General features: G+C 40.9%; 2 protein-coding genes across 9 annotated transcripts in view; both read right to left on the bottom strand.

Annotated features, from left to right (window-relative positions):
- The window catches only part of SCUBE2 (signal peptide, CUB domain and EGF like domain containing 2), a 46,943-nt gene extending 44,972 nt beyond the window's left edge, over window positions 1-1,971 (bottom strand). For 2 of the 3 annotated variants that reach the window (XM_082193116.1, XM_082193115.1), the window contains exon 1: window positions 1,727-1,971. In XM_082193116.1, the coding sequence (XP_082049242.1) occupies window positions 1,727-1,856 (130 nt within the window). In that variant the 5' untranslated portion in view covers window positions 1,857-1,971. The remainder of the gene's footprint in view (window positions 1-1,726) is intronic. The other variant, XM_082193114.1, reaches the window with a different exon arrangement.
- A 5,427-nt stretch (window positions 1,972-7,398) lies between these two features.
- Window positions 7,399-21,844, bottom strand: part of DENND5A (DENN domain containing 5A) — a 64,542-nt gene continuing 50,096 nt past the window's right edge. For all 6 annotated transcript variants that reach the window (XM_082192927.1, XM_082192928.1, XM_082192930.1 and 3 more), the window contains 9 exons: window positions 20,565-20,693; window positions 18,747-18,868; window positions 17,813-17,958; window positions 17,177-17,295; window positions 14,725-14,906; window positions 13,804-13,886; window positions 11,918-12,041; window positions 11,555-11,723; window positions 7,399-9,710 (listed from right to left, as the gene is read on the bottom strand). In XM_082192927.1, the coding sequence (XP_082049053.1) occupies window positions 9,527-9,710; window positions 11,555-11,723; window positions 11,918-12,041; window positions 13,804-13,886; window positions 14,725-14,906; window positions 17,177-17,295; window positions 17,813-17,958; window positions 18,747-18,868; window positions 20,565-20,693 (1,258 nt within the window). In that variant the 3' untranslated portion in view covers window positions 7,399-9,526. The remainder of the gene's footprint in view (window positions 9,711-11,554; window positions 11,724-11,917; window positions 12,042-13,803; window positions 13,887-14,724; window positions 14,907-17,176; window positions 17,296-17,812; window positions 17,959-18,746; window positions 18,869-20,564; window positions 20,694-21,844) is intronic.

Here is a 21,844-nt window from a genome sequence, read left to right as displayed (position 1 = left end):
TTATATCAAACTGCAAACATTCACATCATAGCTTCCAATGAATGGCATTCCAGTTCTCAAAACTCTGACTTTATTTAAGTCACCAGGATTTACTTGAAAGTGTTTTTCCTTTAAATCCACAAACGTGTTTTCAAGTGAATGTGTTCAGGATCAGTATACTCAGGATCAGTATACTACTCTGCAAATAAAGTACAAAAAAGAACATGCACCAATACCCTAGAATACTTTTTATTTCAACTTCCATCACTATGTGTATCTATCATGGGCTATTATCACCACAGAAAAAGGTATATGTACTGCAAATTTCATTTAAGTCTGAAAGATAAGCTATTAAAGTATATTTCCATATAAGTCTACTTAAAAAGCTACAACTACAAAAAATGCATGAAATACCTCATAAAAGTGCAACAAATGTAAATCTAGTTATTCTACCTACTTGGTGATGCTTTTTTCCTATGAAATATGTTTACTCACAGTAATTTTTTGAAAAACTCAATAAAATACAACAGGCTTTAAGTATGGTAGTGGCAACAGTGTAAAAAATAAACTTTATATTTAATCAAATTTTGTTATTCTATATCAACATCTTTACATTTTTTCAGTGGTTTGGTATATGTTTTAGCAATACTTTCTAGTAGGGTGAAAACATTAAAACAAACACTATTTCTCCCATAAAGCCAAAAATTGTATATCATAGCCAACGTTACAAATCAATGTAGGCCAATAATTTTCCCCAGTTAAAAGTTATCACATCTATTTGTACAACACCAAGTGTATTTTATGCATTATGCAACACACACTGAGAACTCAATTCTAAGTACTGCAACTGAAAACCTTTGGGTGCACTGTACTATTAACACTACAGTCCGTAAATGTGTACTCAAAGGTAAGCCCCTTCCCCCGCTGCATTCAATGGGGTTCTTTCAGGTAACCATGTATACTATGGATTGCAGCCTTAGCTTTTCCTACTAATTTTAGTCAATTGCTTTAAAAAAACAACTGGTAGATGGGACGAGCCCTTCTCTACAACTTGAGAAAAGTTACACTATGTGTAAGCTTTTAGACCTGCATATAAGAAAAGAAAAACTATTGTCTTTCTCCCCAAGAGCTTAATTTTCTAGGCAGAACGCAGCCCATTTATCACAGCTATGAGCCTACTACATACAAAAGCTCATACCACCACCACCGCTTCTCCAACGTGCCACGGCATTTTGTGGCAGCAGCAGCAAACTGACAGGTCTAATCTCCTGAATTACTGGAAGTTAGAGACACTGAAATCAATGGAACTTGACTGCAAATGACTGTGTACTGTAAACACCAGCAGCTGCAGCCAGCGGAACAACCCGTGTTGTTTGTGTGGTAGAGCGCGGCCAACGATAATGCCCATCGTCTGCAGAAATGAGCTTGGGCTTTCCCAACTATCCCGCGAAGCCTGTGCGTGCGCGGGTCGACAAAACGAGCTTAAAACTTTTTAAAACTCCCGACGGGGCGTCGAGTCCTTCGCATTCGCAGAAGGGGCGCGCGCCCTTGGGAAACATCCCTTCCCCTCAGCTTTGCCCACTGCAGCCAAAAAGCCTTTGGGAACCCTGCTCTGCAAACACACACACACACACACACACACACACACACACACACACTAAAGCCAAACCACCCGCGCCAGCCCCGTCGGACGCCTTCAACCTGGGAGGAGAGGGGGGGGGAATGGCACCCTGCTGCGCATACGAACCGGGGAAGAGGAGCCCGGCTGCGCGGACCTGTCCTTGGGGGGGCGCGTCGAACAGCGGCGGCGGCGACAGCAGCAGCAGGAAGAGCAGCAGCGCCTTCGCCACAGAGCAGCAGCAGCGCCCGGACCCCATCGAGCTGCCGGCGCCAGTCGTTGCTGCTGCTGCTGCTGCTGCCGCCGCCGCCGTTGCTCGTGCGGCTGCCGCCCCCTGGGGCCCGGCCCTGCGCGCGTCCACAAGGGGAGGCGTCTGCAAGCGCCTGGCCCGCCCCGAGCGTCGGCCTGCCCTCACGTGCGAAGCAGAGGCAGCGCGCACGCGCCGGGTGTGGGACCGCAGGCGCCGCTGCCTCTGCTCTTTCCCGCTCTTATACGCGGAAGGGCCTGCGGACTGTGGGGGAAAGGTGGCCAGATACTTAATATATTTGTATCGGGGCACCTGAACAAAACGGCGCCACCCCCTCCTTGTGCATGCCTGGCTCACAATGCAAGCCACTTTGAGCTGGTGGCCGGACTTTAAAATGCGTTTAAAAGGCAGGTGTTGGGTATTATCCCACGACGTGAATGGCATGCAAAAGGCGAGAGGCGGGGAATCACGCCACTGCAGCCGGAGAAAAACAAAATAGCTGACTTAGGACGCTATAAATGGAAGCTCACCTTCTTGTTTGGCATCTACTTGGGCAAGAAGCATACAGCAGCTCTAGGATTTCTCGGTGCCTGCTGTCTGCCATTGATAGTCCTGAGGAAGGGGTAGCCAATGTGGTGCTCTCCAGAGGTTTTGGACTCTCCCATCGTGGCCAGTGGTCAGAGATAACGGGAGTTGTAGTCCACAACGTCTGGACTGCAGCACCTTGGTTCTGTCTGCTCTAAAGCCTGTCCTGTTTCTTCCCCTTTCTTACTCTGCACAATAGTTGCTTCTTCCTTTAGACTGGAATCCAAGACAGTCTGCTTTCTGCCCTCTGCATTTTACTGAAATTGCCCTCACAATGCCCCAATGTGAACTCTTAAAATGTTCTCTGTCGTCATTTTTCTTACTGTTCCCTTCCTTCGAGGCAGCTGATAACTTTCTTCTGCTTTACTGCCTTTATGCCCTAAGTGTGTCTGCATTATGTTCTTTCCTGAGTCTTCTCATACCTACCTAATCATTCTCTCAAGTGTTTCCATAGGTAGAAACCCCCTGCTTTCCCTCTTTCTGTTGGGGGTCCTCAAGGACCTGCTCTTGCCCCTCTGCTCCTTTCCAGTCTACATGCTAAGCCCTCCCACCAGATGTCAAAGAGAACAACAACTACCAGACTTCTAGAAGACTTCTAAAGGCAGCCCTGTTTAGGGAAGCTTTTAATGTTTGATGTATTACTGTATTTTAATATTTGGTTGGAAGCTGCTCAGAGTGGCTGGGGAAGCCCAGCCAGATGGACAGGGTATAAATTATTATTATTATTATTATTATTAGTTGAGCTCATCAATATTATAACCAATATTATTATTGGTTGATCTCATCAAATCCCATAGCTTTCAGTACCATCTAGCCTCAACGCCTAGGGCTTGCCGATCGAAAGGTCGGCGGTTCGAATCCCCGCGGCGGGGTGCGCTCCCGCTGCTCGGTCCCAGCGCCTGCCCACCTAGCAGTTCGAAAGCACCCCCGGGGGCAAGTAGATAAATAGGTACCGCTTACCAGCGGGAAGGTAAACGGCGTTCCGTGTGCGGCTCTGGCTCGCCAGAGCAGCGTTGTCACGCTGGCCACGTGACCCGGAAGTGTCCCCGGACAGCGCTGGCCCCCGGCCAATAGATGTGAGATGGGCGCACAAACCCCAGAGTCTGTCAAGACTGGCCCGTTCGGGCAGGGGTACCTTTACCTTTACCTAGCCACAGATGACACTCCCTTCTCCCCTCCACCAACTTGTTCCCTTCATTTCAATCCCACAACTCCAACTGCTCTCTGATAGCTCTACTTACATGCACCATCATTTCAAATTCAATAGATCCAACATGAACTTCTCTTTCCTCCCCAGCCTTCCTCTCCTAGCTTGCTTTCCTTATGCATTGAATTGCTATCCATCCTGTTGAACAGGCACGTAGCCTTAGACTCGACTCTTCTCCTTTGTCCCCCATACTGAGTAGCCAAGTCATGTACAACATTGGCTTGTCACTGTCCCCTCAGCAAGAACTTTGCTTCATGGCCTGGCCCCCTCTAGGCTTCTGAAATATTCTCTTTGGTCTGCTGCTGTCTCAGCTTGGTCCCTTCACATCCATACAACACTCCCTTGCGAAAATAATCTCTCTCACTGCACTAATCTCATGACACCCTCCTTAAATCCCTTCACTGGCCAGGTACATCCCTGCCTGTGACTTTCACTCCTAAACTGCAATGCCACTCATTCATCTGAAGGTTTCCTGTTTCCTCAAAAGACACTCCCTCCCCCCCCCCGCGCTGCCTCTTACGTTTAGAACTTCCAGACATCTGTGTGAAGCAACCTCTTCCTTCCTTCAAAACATCATCAAAGACACATTTTCTGTAAGAAATATAGTTCCCATTTTATTCTTACAAAGCTACATTTCCCAGAGTTTCCTAGGAAGAGGAATTGATTGTTAAACCACCCAAAGAACTGCAGCTCTGTGACGTGAACAGGGTTCTCCTAACAACTCACAGCATCCATAATAAACTACAATTCCCTGGATTCTTGAGGGGATGACTATTTAAAATGGTATGATACTGCTTTAAATGTATGGTGCAGATGAGACCTAAACCTATTGGGTGTTTTGTGAAGGACAACTATAATAATCTCCCTTATGTTTGTGCTTTGTTTCTTCCGTGTTTGAAAGCTTTTCTCTGTATGGTATTTTCATGTTTCCATTATATCTTAAGAGATGCCTAATTCTGTGGTGCTATCTCAGATGCGGGGCAAACCCAGAGGTTTGTACCATTATAGCTAAAGCACCCAATGTTAAAAAACAAAACAGGCTAATCAGTTTTGACTAGCTATTTTAATCCAACTTTTCCCTGAGGCCATAAACTGACAACACAGTACCTTTGTACCAGCATTCTTCCCTTGGATATAATGGCATTAAAAAGTGCAGGGAATCTGCAGCAATGAACTTTATAGTAAATCAGTGTGATGTGCATATATTTTGCAGTTTATGATCTGACATGTACTTCCATGAACATAGTAGAGGGCTGACCCCCTTCATGCATAAATCTTAAATGGTCCACATAGATTTCACAGTAGATTTATTCTATTGTGCTGCCTAAAGCACTTAAAAGTATTCCACAACTCTCAAACCTCACAGGGGATGCTTAATCAAATGTGACCAATACAAAATGGAACACATTTTCTTCTTAGTAATATTTTTCCTCTTCTTTAACTGCAGTTCTAAGAATTCTTCAAGCTCAGATGAGAGAAAGATTCAGAACTACCCAGACTTGTTTACATAATCCAGTGGTTCCAAGGTTGTTTGTATGAGCTTGTTATCTAGAATGTCACCTCTAATTTGTTTACATGGATAGGGTGTCACTGAAAATGGTGCTTGCAGTACACTGCTTTTATTCAGATCACCCCTTCTAAGAAACATATTTCCATAATCAAGAACAGCAGTACTATTCACATAGATGGGACAGATTGAGAACTTGATAATGTTGAAAGTAGTCAGTAACAGGCAAAGTATTCTAGTAGGAGAGGTAAAACATAGCAGATCTCGGTAGTTACAGGAAGGCTGGGTAGATAGCTCTTGCTTAGCAAAATACAGGATAGTGATTGCTCTAAGACTGCAACACAACATTCAGCATGCTTCCAGCTGTGAAAAGGGTAAATGAGACACCATCTTCTTTTAGACTAGGCAAAGTAGGATCTATGTGAGCCAGGATTAAAAATCATTGCCCGGGTGTGGGGAGAGGTGTTTTGTTCAAAGTGTGAAGATGCCAGTATACTGGCAAAATAAGCATGGGGGGGGGGTGTCATACTGCAAAGTGCTTTACATTCCCAGAATCTATTCAAGCACCTGTTCAACAGCGCCATCTAGCTAAAAAAAATTCTTTGATAAATACAAGTACAGTATTGCCAACAAAGGTCCGTATAGTAAAAGCCATTGTTTTCCCAGTAGTGATGTATGGAAGTGAGAGCTGGACCATAAAGAAGGCTGATCGCTGAAGAATTGATGCTTTTGAATTATGGTGCTGGAGGAGACTCTTGAGAGTCCCATGGACTGCAAGAAGATCAAACCTCTCCATTCTGAAGGAAATCAGCCCTGAGCGCTCACTGGAAGGACAGATCGTGAAGCTGAGGCTCCAATACTTTGGCCACCTCATGAGAAGAGAAGACTCCCTGGAAAAGACCCTGATGTTGGGAAAGATGGAGGGCACAAGGAGAAGGGGACGACAGAGAATGAGATGGTTGGATGGTGTTCTTGAAGCTACCAGCATGAGTTTGATCAAACTGCGGGAGGCAGTGGAGGACAGAAGTGCCTGGCGTGCTCTGGTCCATGGGGTCACGAAGAGTTGGACACGACTAAACGACTAAACAACAACAACATTACCGTATATTGTTATTAAACATTTGCATGTTGAATATGAATTAGTTCCTATTGTAATGCTATTAGAGCAGGGAAAGCAACAATTATGTGAAGTAGCTCTTTGCTTAAGGTAAGAATGTATTAAAACACCAGTTTCCATATGCTGCACACTGATGTCATTTGAAAAACAATGTTTCTAGCAATGCTAACCAACACAAGGTGAAAATATTAGAGCAGAATGTAAACCCCTGGTCCCAACGTCCTCAGCCGGGATCAATCACCCGTAGACAGTGACACATGGGGCTTCATATCTGAAAACTTCAAATTTACAGCTGTCTTGAATAAACAGGATTTGTTTTGTAGAGTTGTTTGATATATCTTGCCTGGCAGTGATATATCACAAGAGTCTTGATGTTCCAGAACTGTCCAGCAAAACCTTTCCCAATGGTCAGCCAGTCTCCTCCTGTATTTCCTGGTGGCATCTGAGAAAGCATTGGTGGTGGAGGTACTGCTTTTAAAAAAATCAGACTGGCTGGGGTGGTACCACCCAGGAGCTCTCAGTGACTTCCACTGCTCTTGGGCATTGCCAGCCATCTTCACTGGAGAACACGGGAGCAGGTTTGAGTGCTTGTGTCCACCTACCTCTTCTGATCCCCAATTCATGAATATTATCACTGATGGTTAACTGCTCTAGAAGGCAGTATAGCTAACCATGATGTCTACACACATACTTTTGTTATTCAGTGCTGCAGTGAAGTAGTTAACTGTGTCATCTACTATTAGAAGCAAGTCTTCTCTTGGGTAGATACCCAATACAGATGATGCTGTTATTCTGTTCAATGCAAATTTTTCAGAATACTATGCTGTAAAAGGAATCTTCAGAAAAACAACAGGCTTTTTCATTTTTCCGGATTCTTTGTGCAGTTGTGTAATATACTTTTAAGTGAGATAACAGAAAATAATATTCTGTTATTGCAGAACTAATGTCAGTAGAGCCATGCACCTCAAGCCCAGCATGACTATGTTTATCCATCGTGTATGTTGTGATAATGTGGGCTGCATCCTTTTCAGTCTCCAGTATGATTTTCTCAAGTTCAACCAATTCAAATTAGAAACAAGAGTACAGAAGCAATAATAGCAACTTTTCAAAGTAATAACGAAATAAAACACCAGAAAAGTAAAAATAGTAAAATTTAATACATGTGCTATATTTTTAAGTTACTGGAATAAAAATGACCACAAGATGTAGGAAATAAAGAATAATGCTACTTGTTGGAGACTGACAGTTGAAAACGTCTTTATCAGAAGTTAAAGAGGCTAACTTCAGACATGTATACAGCAAAGGCCTGTAGAATCTCGAATCTTAATACAGAGACCTAATGCTTGTATAGTATATCTTAGTGTTTCCTTAGCTCAGTATGCATCTCCTAGGGATTTTTGCTGAGAATTCTAACAAGAACAGTTGCTTCTAGGCATTCACTAGATTTTTCAAATTGGAATTTTACTATTTAAAAAGTCCACAAATTATGAACATTATGAGGGTATTCTAATATTTTTACACCGTGTTCACAAGCATCCAAAACCTCCAGCCTTTAACATATACAAAAATTAGCACACGAATGCTCGGCATTTCAAATAAAAATGTTCCATATGTTCTGCCTGTGAACTGGGTTACCAAGGGAAAGATTTGAAACCTTAACATAGCATTATATCAAGTAGCAGCATAAGTTGGTCACAGTAATACTGCTCTCACTTACGGCCAACCTAAGTATTTGCACCAGCACATGTGCTTGTGAAGCTGTTGTAAGGTAGTGCTAGTATTGCAAGATGACAAAACTGTGAAACAACTGCTGCTGTATCTGATCCTTACACATTTATAGACTGGCCCAGTTTGCACATAATGCCAAGCCAAAACAAGGCTTAGTGCAAACAAACAAACATTTGCTTTCTGGAGCATATATATTATGGCCACAGCACTCCTCAAATCTTGCTGCTGCTTAACCTATGCCTTTGACCATGGTTTGACTTAATGTTATGCCTGAACCATAGTTTATCTGCTGCAGACAAACCTCAAGAGGTAAATCAAGGACAAGGCAAACCATGAGTTTGGGTTTGGATGTAACACAAAGCCAATTTATGGCTGAACCCTTTTAGCTGCAAACACTGAGGGAGGATTGCTGCAGCGCAATCTTCACTTCAGGAACCTGAATGTTTGCTCTTTTGCACTAAGTCATGGATTGGCTTAGTGTTAAATGCAAACCAGGTCAGTGTTACATCTAGTATTTGATTAGACTGTTAGCCATTACATAGAGTACACATGGCTTAGGATAATCACTTATGGTGGTATCCAACTATTTCATACTCAGAGCAGACCCACTGAAATCAATGGACTTGTTAGTAATGACTAATAAATTGAAAGGCAGGTTCATGCCAAGACATATTTTGCTAACAGACACTCTTATTCTGGCCTTGTATTTAGGTGGGCTGTACTCTAATTAGGTTCTAAATTGAAAACACAACAGACATGTAACATAGCCTGTTAAGTACTGTATATAGTATTCTTTTCTTAGACAAAGACATTACAACATGATGAAAAGTTAAATAAATAAATGCCAGTTAAAAACACATTTATAATTTTCTCTGTGCAATTTCGTACCCATATGAAAAATATCACTGATCTCTGCACATCTGCATGAGTCGCCCTTCAAAACTCTGCCAAAATAATACTGACAACAAAAATTAAAGAAAAAAAGGATTTGCTAATGAATTCAGTGCTTCAAGGCTATTAAAAACAATATTTAAACTTTTAGTTTTTCTTGCAGAACAGTGACCCAACACGTAAAAGCCAATGATGAAAATGTTTATAATAAACTATTAGATTTTCAATTGCTGAATGACCCTTAGCAGAAATGGAATGTGTGAACTATACTTTTCAACATACAGTCTGAAGGCAAGTTGAGAGAATGCCAATAGCTTCTCACTGTGCCATTTTCAATGGCAAAGAAATATTACAGCTTTAAAATAAGCTGCACAATACTCATTATCTTAACCCTTTCACATGAAAGTGTGTAAAAGCAAATCAGCAAATAAATTCTAAAAGTGATTTATAGGTTATATTTTCCCTATTACACGTTGGGTGTAGAGCTTTCATCCACATTTCCACTCTCTGTTTTGAACTTCTTTCCAGGAGAGTTGTAGCAAGTGATGTAAATGTTTGGATGCAATGTATTAGCCGATTGAATTTCTGCATACTAATAATGGTTTGTTCCTTGTTGCTTTTTTACAGTGCTTGTAGCAAGAGACGGATCAGATGTCTATTCCTTTAACGAGGGATGCCTCCAATGTGATGTTGAACTCCTGCAAAGTCTGCAGCACACGAATCAAGGAATTCACTAGGGTATGATCCTTTATGAGCGCTGTATCCTCATACATCTGAGCTGTGATGGGGCAGTCTGCCAGCAAGGCAATCCAATGGTGCAAGAGGTGATCTCTGTAAAGGAATGTTTTGAAATTTCAAACAAGTTATAAAATATTTTTAATTCTTTAAAAAAGAAACTTATCACATTTCCTGGTATTTTAGTGTCACAATTCTTCCTAATACCACTACCAGTTTGTATTGACAATACTAGGTTTAACTGGTGTGAGTTTATAAAAACTGAACTCTAGGTCAATCTTTTGGCTCAGTATCATTTCTTATTTGCTTCATATCTCAAATAACTTGGAAAAAACATGGCCTCTCGCTTTATCCAAAATGACTGGCACTTGATGCTAAAGCTATACCTAGCTGTGGTGGTACAGAAGGACTGGCAACTACAGGGGCATCTAATGCAATAGTTAGGGCAGGCCTATCTTGCTATTCTTATTCAATAGCAATCCCATTATTATAGGTTACTACTAAACGGCCAGTATGCAAATTAGAAGGCTCCATACTGACTGAATTGTTAGTTGCATAGAACACCAGTCTTGCCCTGCCATGTCTCCTTTCTGCTGATTTCTAGGCTCCATAATGGCCTTTACAGAAGCCACATCAGGCAACATCAGTTCTGCTGTGTTGCCAGCACAGCAGAACTGGCATACATTTTGTTGCACTGGCATAACATTCTAGATCAGCCTGAGGCCATGTCTTGGCTATACCTTTGCTGCTGCAGGAACCCACAGCACTAGGCTTCCCTACGTCAGTGACAATTAGAGAGCTGGAAAGGATTTTAAAAACAATCCTGTAGCCAAATTCTCCCAAGAAAGCGTAATCTCATTCACCAATCAACTTACACAATTCAGACCATAATGCACCACAGACAGACTCAGGGGAGCTTCCAAAAGGTGTTTACAAGGCAAATTGCTTTAAAACGGCCCAAGCCACATACTGGAAACCATTAGGAGCACTGCTAGTTTGATTGGGAAATGCTCAGTTGTACAAAATTTGCAGCCATGAAGCAATCTTATGGAAAATTTAACTGGGTGCATCTCCATGCCTTGACCCTTGTTGTGATGACCCTGATTTTCCCAATGAGGAGGGATGCAGAAATCTAGGCCTATGCATGTGAAAGGCCCTTTCTGATTTCAAAGGGCTACAACTAAGGTATAGAAAATGCCACACGGTTCTCCATAAATTTCTTTTAACTGTGCCCTGAAACCAAAGAGCTTATTTGCTGCCTCTGTGGTTCCAGGAAAGACTGTTTCACAAAAATTTCTGACTTGTCAATTTTTGTTTTGTAGCTGCTGTTTATTGTACACCTGAGCCAGTGTGCTATAATAGATAGAGTGTTGGAGTATGACCTGGATAACCAGGGTTCAAATTCCTACTCAGTTGTGAAGCTCACTGGGTGACCTTGGGGCAGTCACTGTGTCTCAGCCTAATCTACCTCACAGGGAAGTAGTGAGGATAAAATGGGGAGTTGGAGAACCATGTGCAGCATCTTGAGCTCCTTGGAAGAAACTGTAGTATATATATAAATGTAATAAATAAATAAATAAATCTAGCCTCCTTTAATATAAAATAGTTCATCTCCCTCTTCAGATTAATTCTTCTACTATTTGGAAGAATACTTTCATATCCCCTCTCAGCCTTGTGTTTTGTTTTGTTTTGTTTTGTTTTGTTAACTAAGTGGGTCAAGCACTTTTAATCTCCTGTCAAGATAAATTCCAGTGATCATGTTCTAATTTCAGATTTCCAAAGTGGCAGAAGAAGTGTAAGGATATGTAATTTGGTCAAAGGACTCAAAATCTGGACATCAAAACAGTAATAAAAGAAAACTGATCAGTGTGAAAGCAACTCTGTCACATTAGACCAGGCAATTATATACAAATGAAAATATGCTTATGGAAATACAATACCTGGCTCCAAGGCACACCAGCATCTGAAACTTGCCATCTTTCCCAATGTTTCTAGGAGTGTTATTGATGGCTGTGACAAAGCGACAAAAACTCCTGGCCCTTTTCTGCCAGTTTTCCTCTGGAACCAATTCATTTTGCTCTAGAGCCTCATAATATCCTTGTGCTTTTTCTGGAGACAGAGTCATATAACATGATGATCAGATCAGTAGAAAAACTCAAAACCTTCCTCACATATTGGTGGCAGTATAATTATTTATACAATTAATAAAATATTTGAAGATGGCTATCATTTCACCTCTGTTATCCAGTCTAAACATACCCACCCCTTCAACCTTTTCCCATAGGAAGGTTTTCTGTACTTACCTAGAAAGTCCCAAATGAAGACATTTTTGAAGAGCCTGGGGGATTTAAATCCATGCTGAAACACCTGCTCAAGAGCTGAGACAAGCCCACCTTCACCACACAGCAAAAGTGTTAAACTGCCTCTCTGCCAATGGGATATAAAATAAATATTAGTTTTGAGATGCTAGCCATGGTATATTATGAATATATCTGTCAAATTACTGTGGCTTTTAAAAACAGACTACCAATAGTCTGCACTGACTGAGTTTATCAGTTAGTGGCACCCATTAGAAAAACGCTCAATAATAAGATTTCAACAACAATCAGATCTCACAACAGCTACCATTTACTCACTTTATGAAATTACAAGTCAGCATGATTATTGATGAAATAGCTTTCCACCCTGGTTATGTTCACATACACACACACAAACACCTTTGTTCACTGCTGCTCAACATGGGTAAGAAGCTCCCCCTGTGCAGAGCAACAGAAAACAAAGCACCCGTCCTTGGACCTTCACTTCTGTTTGATGAAGAGCTGGAGAAAATGAGGCGCCTTGATCAGGAAAGGACACTGCTATTTATAAAATGAGTACTACAGTATACCGGTAAGTATAACAGAAGACTGCTGTTCCATTTTGTGGCCTTTGGCATGCAAAATCCCAAACTTTGTCCCCTAGTGCTTTTACTTATACATTAAACCACTGGGGAAGGTCATCCAGAGGTTTAGGTTGAGATGCCATCAATTTGCTGATGACATTTCATTTTTCCCCATCATTCAAAACCCAGGGAGGCAATGGAAACAATAAATTAGTGTCTGGCATCAGTTCTGAAGTGAATTGAACCTTAATCCAAACAAGGTAGAGGTACTGTTGTTCAGGAGTTTTGAAGATCTGGAAGAAGATGCCTCAAACATCCTTACTGGAACATGTAATTCTAATGTTGTTTAACTTCACTGGCTACTTATTTGTTTGCTCAGTTTGAAGTGCTGGTCTTGGCCTTTAAAACCCCAAATGGACTTGGACCAGATGCCTCACTGGCCCTATTCTCTGTGTCATCAACATCTCAGATGTGAGTAAACACACAAGACAGGGCCTTCTGGATGGTGGTGCCATGGCTCTGGAATGCCCTTCAGTTGGAGATTCATTAGCCCTCCTTTTTACTGGTCTTTAGTTAGAAACTGGAAATATATTTGACAGCCTTTTAGTATGTAATTTCTGTTACTGCTTTTATATGAAACAGTTTTTAATTTGTAATGCTACTGGCTGTTTTTAACAATATATATATTTTTGTAAGCTAGACTAGGAGCATAAATATGAGACACAAAAGTTAAAAATACCCAATCTACTGGATATCACAAGACAGCATATCTAGTACTACAAATCAGAACAAATAGAGAAGGGGTTGTCAAAAAAAAGTCCCAAATGGGATACTATGATCTTTGTGATCAAGGCACAGCTGACAAATTCAAACAATTGGCATACTGTTTAATCAGACTTAATTCTAAGGCTTGGTTCGGATATAATGCTGGATCCAGGGTTAAGTGACTGTCTGCAGACTACAGGAGTGCATTCTATTCTCACATGTAAATTTTCCTGCCGCCTTTCACCTTGGTCCAAAGTTATTTATGACCTTTGTTAATCCTGGTTAAGACAAACACAATTTTGGATTACAAATTTACTGAAGAACTCTGATTAAAACTGACATCAAGAAAAAATGTAGCTGCAAGATTCTGTATTTGGCTATGCATAATTCCCTTCAACTCGTCAGCTGCATGTGCACATCTGTGCCACACTGTTCTGCTGATCCAATATTCATGTCAATTCTAGCTATAGTCTTTCATAAACTAACTAGAGAACACATAAATATAAACAGAGAAATATTATCAAGCTCAATGACAATGCTCACCTCTTTCTCTGGCTTGTGGAAGTGTTTGACAATTCCATTTACTGCTTCACCAATAGATTCTTGTATTTGACCTGTGTTTAACTCTGTGCAAGAAAGAAAAAATGCATTTGTTTAAGCAATTATTTGTTTTTCACTTGGCCAGGGACTTCAGAAAGGAACTAGATCCAGGCTTATGCTTTTTACATTCTAAAATAGTACAGATTTATCAACATTTGTGCATTTATCTTTTGTAATATAGGGTTTTGGAAGTAATGAGCAAAACCCACCAAGCAGCCATATAGGGAACAGCTACAGCTACTTTATTGGGTAAATAATGTTTGAAGGTGAAGGGGGAAACATTACACAGAGGTTGAAATCTTGATAAATTAAATGAGAAGCCCTCCAACAGCAAGCAATGGTTACAACAGTAGTTTGTAGATTAAAATCAACTAAAGTTGATCCTTTCCTTCTCCCTTTCCCCCGTCACCAGAAATGAGACTGACTCACATATTGTCAAACAAGCTACAGCAAGACAAAAGAATATTTAAGTAGCCTAATGAAGATTTAAAACCAGAGTACTTCTCTGTTTTTGAGATGGTGGAAGCAAGACATGCAACAAAATATTGCAGAGTGGAGACCTGTTCAAAATTCCAACCAGTTAGCCATTCCCTTTTTTCAGGATAATCTGTTTTATCCCCAATTCCCACAAGGCAGTCAGTCAACATTTCATTTTCACTGAGCTATTTTTGGGTTTGTCCCCCATATGATTTTTTCCCCCTATAGACTTTTTGTACTTCCACAAACTATGGGGCTCCCCCAAGTCTACTAATATGTGTATGGATGATGTTTTGGCTACATAAATAACTACACTCAGAGAACTGAGTTCGCTATTACTATATGTAAGATTACTAGTAAAAGGTTTTTTGAATCTAACCAGCTTACTTGGTTTGTTGTTTGGTGATATTGTAACGAATCTTCTAATCATACTTGGGGACTGCTGCAAAGGCGGAGTTCTGCACTGCCTTTCATCTACCTCAGAATGGGATGTCAGCAATTCTCCAACCAGGATCCTCTCTAAACTGCCATCATCCATCCCTTTTCCAAGCCACCTCCCACATGGAAACCTAAAGACATGAAATAAGAAAAAAGACACATGATGCAGCTCTTAATCCCAGATTTTAGCAAGAGGCTATACATTAAGTGATTCAGTAAAATGGCTTTTATTTCATGCTGGGCATACTCCATTTACTAAAATTTCTCATCCCTGCAAGACTGATCCAGCACAAGAATTGAACAGTATTAGTCACAGGAGGAGTTATGTAACTGACTAATCCACAAGGGCCACATACATGTGCTGTTGGAAACAGAAATCTGAATCTTCTGGACCATAAGCAAACAGATATTTTGGACAGCCAACAGATTGATTGGATTTATTGACCAAATTGGATCTGAACCAAAGGAACACAAACCAATGACTTTTCCACTCCCATGACGCCCTGGCAGCCTCTTGAAAAACCTATCACAAGAGTCAGAGGACCCTGAAAAATGGGGCAAACTGTGGTGCAGGGGGGGCTGAGAGGAAAGGAAGGGTTTGTTGGAATTTAGGTGGAGTCACCATTTGTAAGCAGGAACTCCCACTGACAGATGATGCCTCCACCCAATTTTCAGCATTCCCTTCCAGCTCCCCTGTGCCACAGCCCATGACCCTCAGAAGAGACGTTTCAAGGGAACCTGGGGGCTGATGGGTCTTGGAGAGGTGGGAGAGTCACCTTCCACCAATCCCCTTTGGCTAATATTTATCTGGATACAACCAAATGTAATTAATAATGTTCATTAGATATGAAACTTCTTTGAGACAGGGCTTTTTTTCAGAACTCACCAGAACTAAGTTCTGGCAGGTCTCAGGTGCATGCCAGGGGAGAACAGGGGAGGCATTTGTGGTGAGTTCTGGCACCTTTTTTAGAAAAATAGTAAAAATAAATAAATAAATAAATAAATACCTCGCACATCTGGCTGAGTTTCCACAGCCACTCGGGGTGGCTCCCAATCGAGTGTTAAAAACAATACAACATTAAATATTAAAAACTTCCCTAAACAGGGCTGCCTTCAGGTGTCTTTTAAAAATAGGATTGCTGCTTATTTCCTTGACATCTGATGGAAGGACGTTCCACAGGGTGGGCACCACTACCGAGAAGGCCCTCTGTCTGGTTCCCTGTAACCTCACTTCTCGCAATGAGGGAACTGCCAGAAGGCCCTCGGCACTGGATCTCAGATGGGGGTGGAGACACTCCTTCAGGTATACTGAACCAAGGCCATTTAGGGCTTTAAAGGTCAGCACCAACACTTTGAATTGTGCTCAGAAATGTACTGGGAGCCAATGCAGATCTCTCAGGACCGGTGTTATATGGTCCCGGTGGCCACTTCCAGTCACCAGTCTAGCCGCCGCATTCTGAATTAATTGCAGTTTCCGGGTCACCTTCAAAGGTAGCCCCACGTAGAGCGCATTGCAGTAGTCCAAGCAGGAGATAACTAGAGCATGCACCACTCTGGCGAGACAGTCCGCGGGCAGGTAGGGTCTTAGCCTGCGTACTAGGTGGAGCTGGAAGACAGCTGCCCTGGACACAGAATTAACCTGCGCCTCCATGGACAGCTGTGAGTCCAAAATTACTCCCAGGCTGTGCACCTGGTCCTTCAGGGGCACAGTTACCCCATTCAGGACCAGGGAGTCCCCCACACCCACCCTCCCCCTGTCCCCCAAAAACAGTACGTCTGTCTTGTCAGGATTCAACCTCAATCTGTTAGCTGCCATCTGTCCTCCAACCACCTCCAGACACTTACACAGGACTGCATGTGTGTGTGTGTGTGCGCGCGCGCACGCGCGCTCGTGCGCTCACGCTCGTGCGTGTGTGTATGTGCGCTCGCGCGCTCGTGCGTGTGTGTGTGTGTGTTCATAGATTTGCTAGTGTATACAAATAAATATCTATTGTACATTGACAGTATATAAATTTGTGTGTTGAAATGGACAAGAAAGCACTCTAAATCATACAAGCCAATAGATAATTCAGCTTAATTCCAATTTCAGTGAACATAAACTTATCATAGTGGATATAAACAAGAAGAGGCATCAAATCATACTCTGTAAAACAGTGTACTGTATATTTTTTATTTACAGATGGGCTTTATGAGAAACAAGTCTTGTGCGACATTAGAATATGTATCAGTAACTGATTTGGTCCCACAGGGCAAGAAAAGGAATACCTATCAGACCAGTTGGCCCTCTTAAGTATTTTGAGCAGCAACAGGCTGATTTTAAAAGGAAGTTGATGCAGTTATGATACAACATTTTCAATACATCCTTTCAGGCAATCCATAAAAAAGCTGAAATGCTGCTTACTTGTAAGTGTGACCCGTTACTTCATTTCTCACCATGACATATTCCACAAGCCACTTTGCATACAGTCCAGAATTATCATGTCCTATTTGTACTGTGGTAAGCTTTCCCAGGTTCTGACACTGAAAATTAAAAAAAGGGGTGGGGGGAAATCTGCTGAATCAAAACAGAAAACATCACAGTGACTATAGCCTAATGAACAGAGCAATAATATCCAAACTTAGCAATGACTAAACACAATGCCACGTTTTAGAGAAAAAGCAAGTTTACAAACCAAATGGTAAGGGAACTTTTAAAATAACACAATGGGAAGTCTATAGAGATAGTTTTACACTTCCCTCTCCAGCTAACATATTTTGATCAATTTTGATCATAATTTTCTATAGGTTTGCTGGGCTCTCATAGAAAGATTCCAAAAAGGAAGATACATGCAATTTGTATTATACAGGTGCACATATATTTTAGGTTGTGAACTGCCCTGTGATGTTCAGATGAAGGGTGATATGCATATTTTAATAATAATAATAATAATAATAATAATAATAATAATAATAATAATAATAATAATAGAAAAATAATAGAAAATGTCCCCAGCAATTTTTGACTTCTTTTGACTTTTATCTTTAGGTAAGGGCATACCTCAAATGTCATCTCCAGTGTATTCCTTGGAATGTGTAGGACTCCTGTTTCACCCAGTTCTCCTGAAATGCATATCCATGGGTTGGCTGTGAACATTGAGCCACCAAGTTTTTTGCTAGGAATGATCAATATATGGTATGGAATCACTGTAAAACAGAACAAAAAAACAATTTGGCTGAAACAAGTTGTCCAAGAACAAATGCAAATACAATTGAAGCAGAATAACAAATACCCATTATACTATATTCTTAGGTAGAAATATCATCCGCTAGGCTTGATCTCAGACTCCCAGGGAGTGAAAGAAAAAGCACTGAAAGCTTATTTTGGACAGACAGACAGAAGCGTACCAATGGAGTCTAGTGATGTTAAAACAGGTCCAACTATGGCTCCAAAAGCAGCATGTCTTTCAAAAGAGAACTGAGAACTAATGACAGATCTCTCACAAGGGGAGCTCAGAAGAGAGCATAGGAAACTTATCATACTCATGCTGAGTATGAAGATGAACATAAAAAGGCAGGTAGGAGAAGGATAATGCAGAGAACTTATAAGGAAGCATACAAAATTGGCAGTGTTGGAGGTAGGGAAGATTTCAAATGAATTGCAATATGCTAATCAAAAATACTAGAATGTATCGATGAGGTCTCACTGCTAATTTACCACACAGAATCATGCTCAGTGTTATAAAAGAGAAATTTGTTTGAAATATATTTCCTGTGGCCAAAATCGTAGTAAGTTCACACAGTAAAAAAACAACCAACCGTGGATTTTACACTCTGCAGAGTTACAAATTATATCATCTCATGAAAGGGGTATTGGTAGACTCCCAGCATGAGATATCTGTATGCTGTTATAAAATAAATGAGGCTATACGAATGTGTCAAACACGCTTTAAACCCCTTTGAAAAGTAACCCAACAATTAAAAGCTATACTTACAGATAGTTGTAAAAACATTGGTAAAACAAAAGTAATCAACAGCGTTGAATGACAGGAGATGATACAGAAATTGCTCTTTTTCATCATCACAGCGGAGGAATGCATAGCGCTTGTAGAGTTTTCTGACAAAGAAAACAAAATTATATATTACTATAACAAGACTTCCCAGAGGGTTGCTGGCATTTACAATGAACCAATCAATATGTGTATCATGTAACCACTAAAGTTTTGACTTCTAACTACCTTACTCCATAGATGTTTCATGTAGGCTTGCACCCACTTAACTGTCAACATTTCAGTTAGGAATACAGTGGTACCTTGGTTTACGAACTTAATCCATTCTGGAGGTCCGTTCTTAGACCAAAGCGTTCTTAAACCGAGGTGTGTGCTTTCCCTAATGAGGCCTCCCGCCGCTGGTGTTCGGCTTCCATTTGTCTTCCGGGGCAGAGTTCGCTAACCGGAACACCTACTTTCGGTTTTGCAGAGTTCATTGTCCAAAGTGTTCATTAACAGGGCTGTTCATAGACCAAGGTACCACTGTACTATTCCCCACACCTTTTTAAAATTATCATGATTTTAGCCCCCTGTGGTTTGAATAGTTTGGAAGCATAGCTGATGAAGGCTCAAAAACCAGGGGAAGCAGAAGGAAAGGCCACAGGAAATATAGTGCCTTATACAGATGAGTATTCTCTCCTTCGGCTACACCTTCTGCCATCCTTTCCCCATTTGCTCACCCCATTCTCATTCACAATTTCCTGCTCTTTCCATTCCATTTTCCTACTTTCCTTCACCACAGTCCTCATCAAAATATTTAATGTTATTGGAAAAGTTGAGTTTAGGAAGAAAATCAGAGTATCCAAATATATAAAATAATTGTACACAATTTACAGCACAATCCTTTGTGTGTACTCAGGAATAAGCCCTATTAAGTTCAGTGGAAATTATTTCCAGGTAAGTGAATATAGGAATGCAATCTTATTTGGTCATCTGAGTTTTTATGCAATGCAAACTACCATGCACAAGCATTGCTCATTACCTTAATTTTCTAGTTATATTTACCCCCATTCATTGCCTTGAACAATGTGCTGATGTAATTAAGAAGTGAGAAAAATGTAAAGAACAGAAAATTAATTCTTATAGTACCAGAACAAATGCTAAGGAAATTCCTCTGCTATAACGTGTTTAGATCCTACCCTGCCTCCAAGGTGCTCAGAGTAGCTCACATCAGGATTATCCCATTATAGTCATTTTTCATAAGAGTTATATTTTTCAAAGTTGAAACCAACAGTCTTCCAGTTTAAGATAGCTGAAAGAAATACTGTTTTGGAGATGTCTTCATCTAGTTTATTTTGGACTTTCTGACCATTACTATACAAAATATGTAGCAAAGGGAATGAACCCAAATTTTCTGAATGCAAACTTATGCATGCCCTCTTTGTTCGAAGCCTATCCTTTTTCAAGATTATTCTTTCCAGTAGCACCTTAAAGACCAACTAAGTTAGTTCTTGGTATGAGCTTTCGTGTGCATGCACACTTCTTCAGATAGTGTGCATGCACACGAAAGCTCATACCAAGAACTAACTTAGTTGGTCTTTAAGGTGCTACTGGAAGGAATTTTTTTATTTTGACTATGGCAGACCAACACGGCTACCTATCTGTAACAAGATTATTCTGTTTCTCAAGCAGCTTTATCAGTACCTGATAAAATCATATACTGTGTTATCTATTTTCTTTGCTAAAGGCTATGGCAAGTCTACTTAAAAAACAACTACCACGAACCAACAGATCTCCGTTAACCTCAAGCTGGATTCAACTTACTTTGTCAGTTCATGATCAGAAAGAAGGTGTTTCAGGTGGCGGGAAAGTAATTTCTTTTCCATAGAGAGCCGAACCCAAGCTCGAGCCTTACCAACATCAGTTTTGATCTCACTTATATTCTGGATATGCCTGAGAAGGAAAAGCAGGTTATTGTGCTGTCCTACTTTTTACTGAGTTAGAAAAGAAGTTGACAGGAATGCATTGCACAGTACCCCAGGCAAACCAACAGAAAGCCTTCCAGATGTTGCTGAACTACAACTCCCATTATCCTTGATTATTAGCTAGGCCGGCCAGGATTGATAGGAATTATAGTCCAACCATATCTAGTAAGCATACACTGGCTACCACTGTAATAGACATTATAATCTAGTATTTACAAGTCTACCCCATTCACCTATAAAGTCAAGAGTGTTTAGATTTTATTCAAATTAAGCTAGTGGGTGAAGAGAATTTGGCACTGCCCCTGCCTATCTCTTACACCACTGCATTCCGTTGCTTCAAACAATCTTCTCATGAGCCTAGGTAGCAGAACTGAGCTGCAAGAAAAATTGAATGAAGCAATGAAACTCAGTGAGGAAAAGTGGGAGAGAGGGCAGGGTTTAGTTCCCCACACCCATGTGCTCCACTGCATGTTTAAGAAAAAGAAAGACTGCATGCTCCACACACTCCTTTATGGAGCCAACCCATGAATAAATACTGCTGCCCTCTTTAGTTTGGCCCTAAGATGACATCAACAAGCAACTAAAGTAGCAGAAATAACCATAAGTGCAAGTAAATATTGAAGTAGGTTTTAAAGAGGTTTTACTAACCAGTGAAAGGAATATAAAATTGTGCAGGATGAACATCCCTCCCCCTCGAAAAACACAAGATATTCCTAAGTGATCTTACTATATATCTTTAGCACAGTTGATACCAAGTATAATAATTAAAAATAATGAGAATTTGCTTTGTTTTCAATAGCCAACCATTAATGGCCAGGGACTCTCTTTATGCGAGAATGTTATATTCAGAAAGGCTGTGACTTGTTAGATATACACACAGAAAATTGGTAATCATATTCATGAAATGTTTGACTTCTAGGCCTCAGCATTAATCATTGTTTCCAGAAGAGAGAACATTATTAGAAAGCTTTGTAAATTCCTCCCATACAAGGAAGGTATGAAGGAAGGAATGAAGCAAAGTCAGTGGGTGGTGGACTGGGGAGACAGGGAATAGAGATTTGGCCAGATAGAGACCTGGCGGCTGGATAGAGAGCTCCTGGCAGCCCCCATGCCTTAGAT

This window comes from Podarcis vaucheri (assembly GCF_965113315.1).
Source record: "Podarcis vaucheri genome assembly, chromosome: 1".
Lineage (NCBI taxonomy): Eukaryota > Metazoa > Chordata > Lepidosauria > Squamata > Lacertidae > Podarcis > Podarcis vaucheri.
This window is presented reverse-complemented; position numbering and strand designations above follow the sequence as displayed.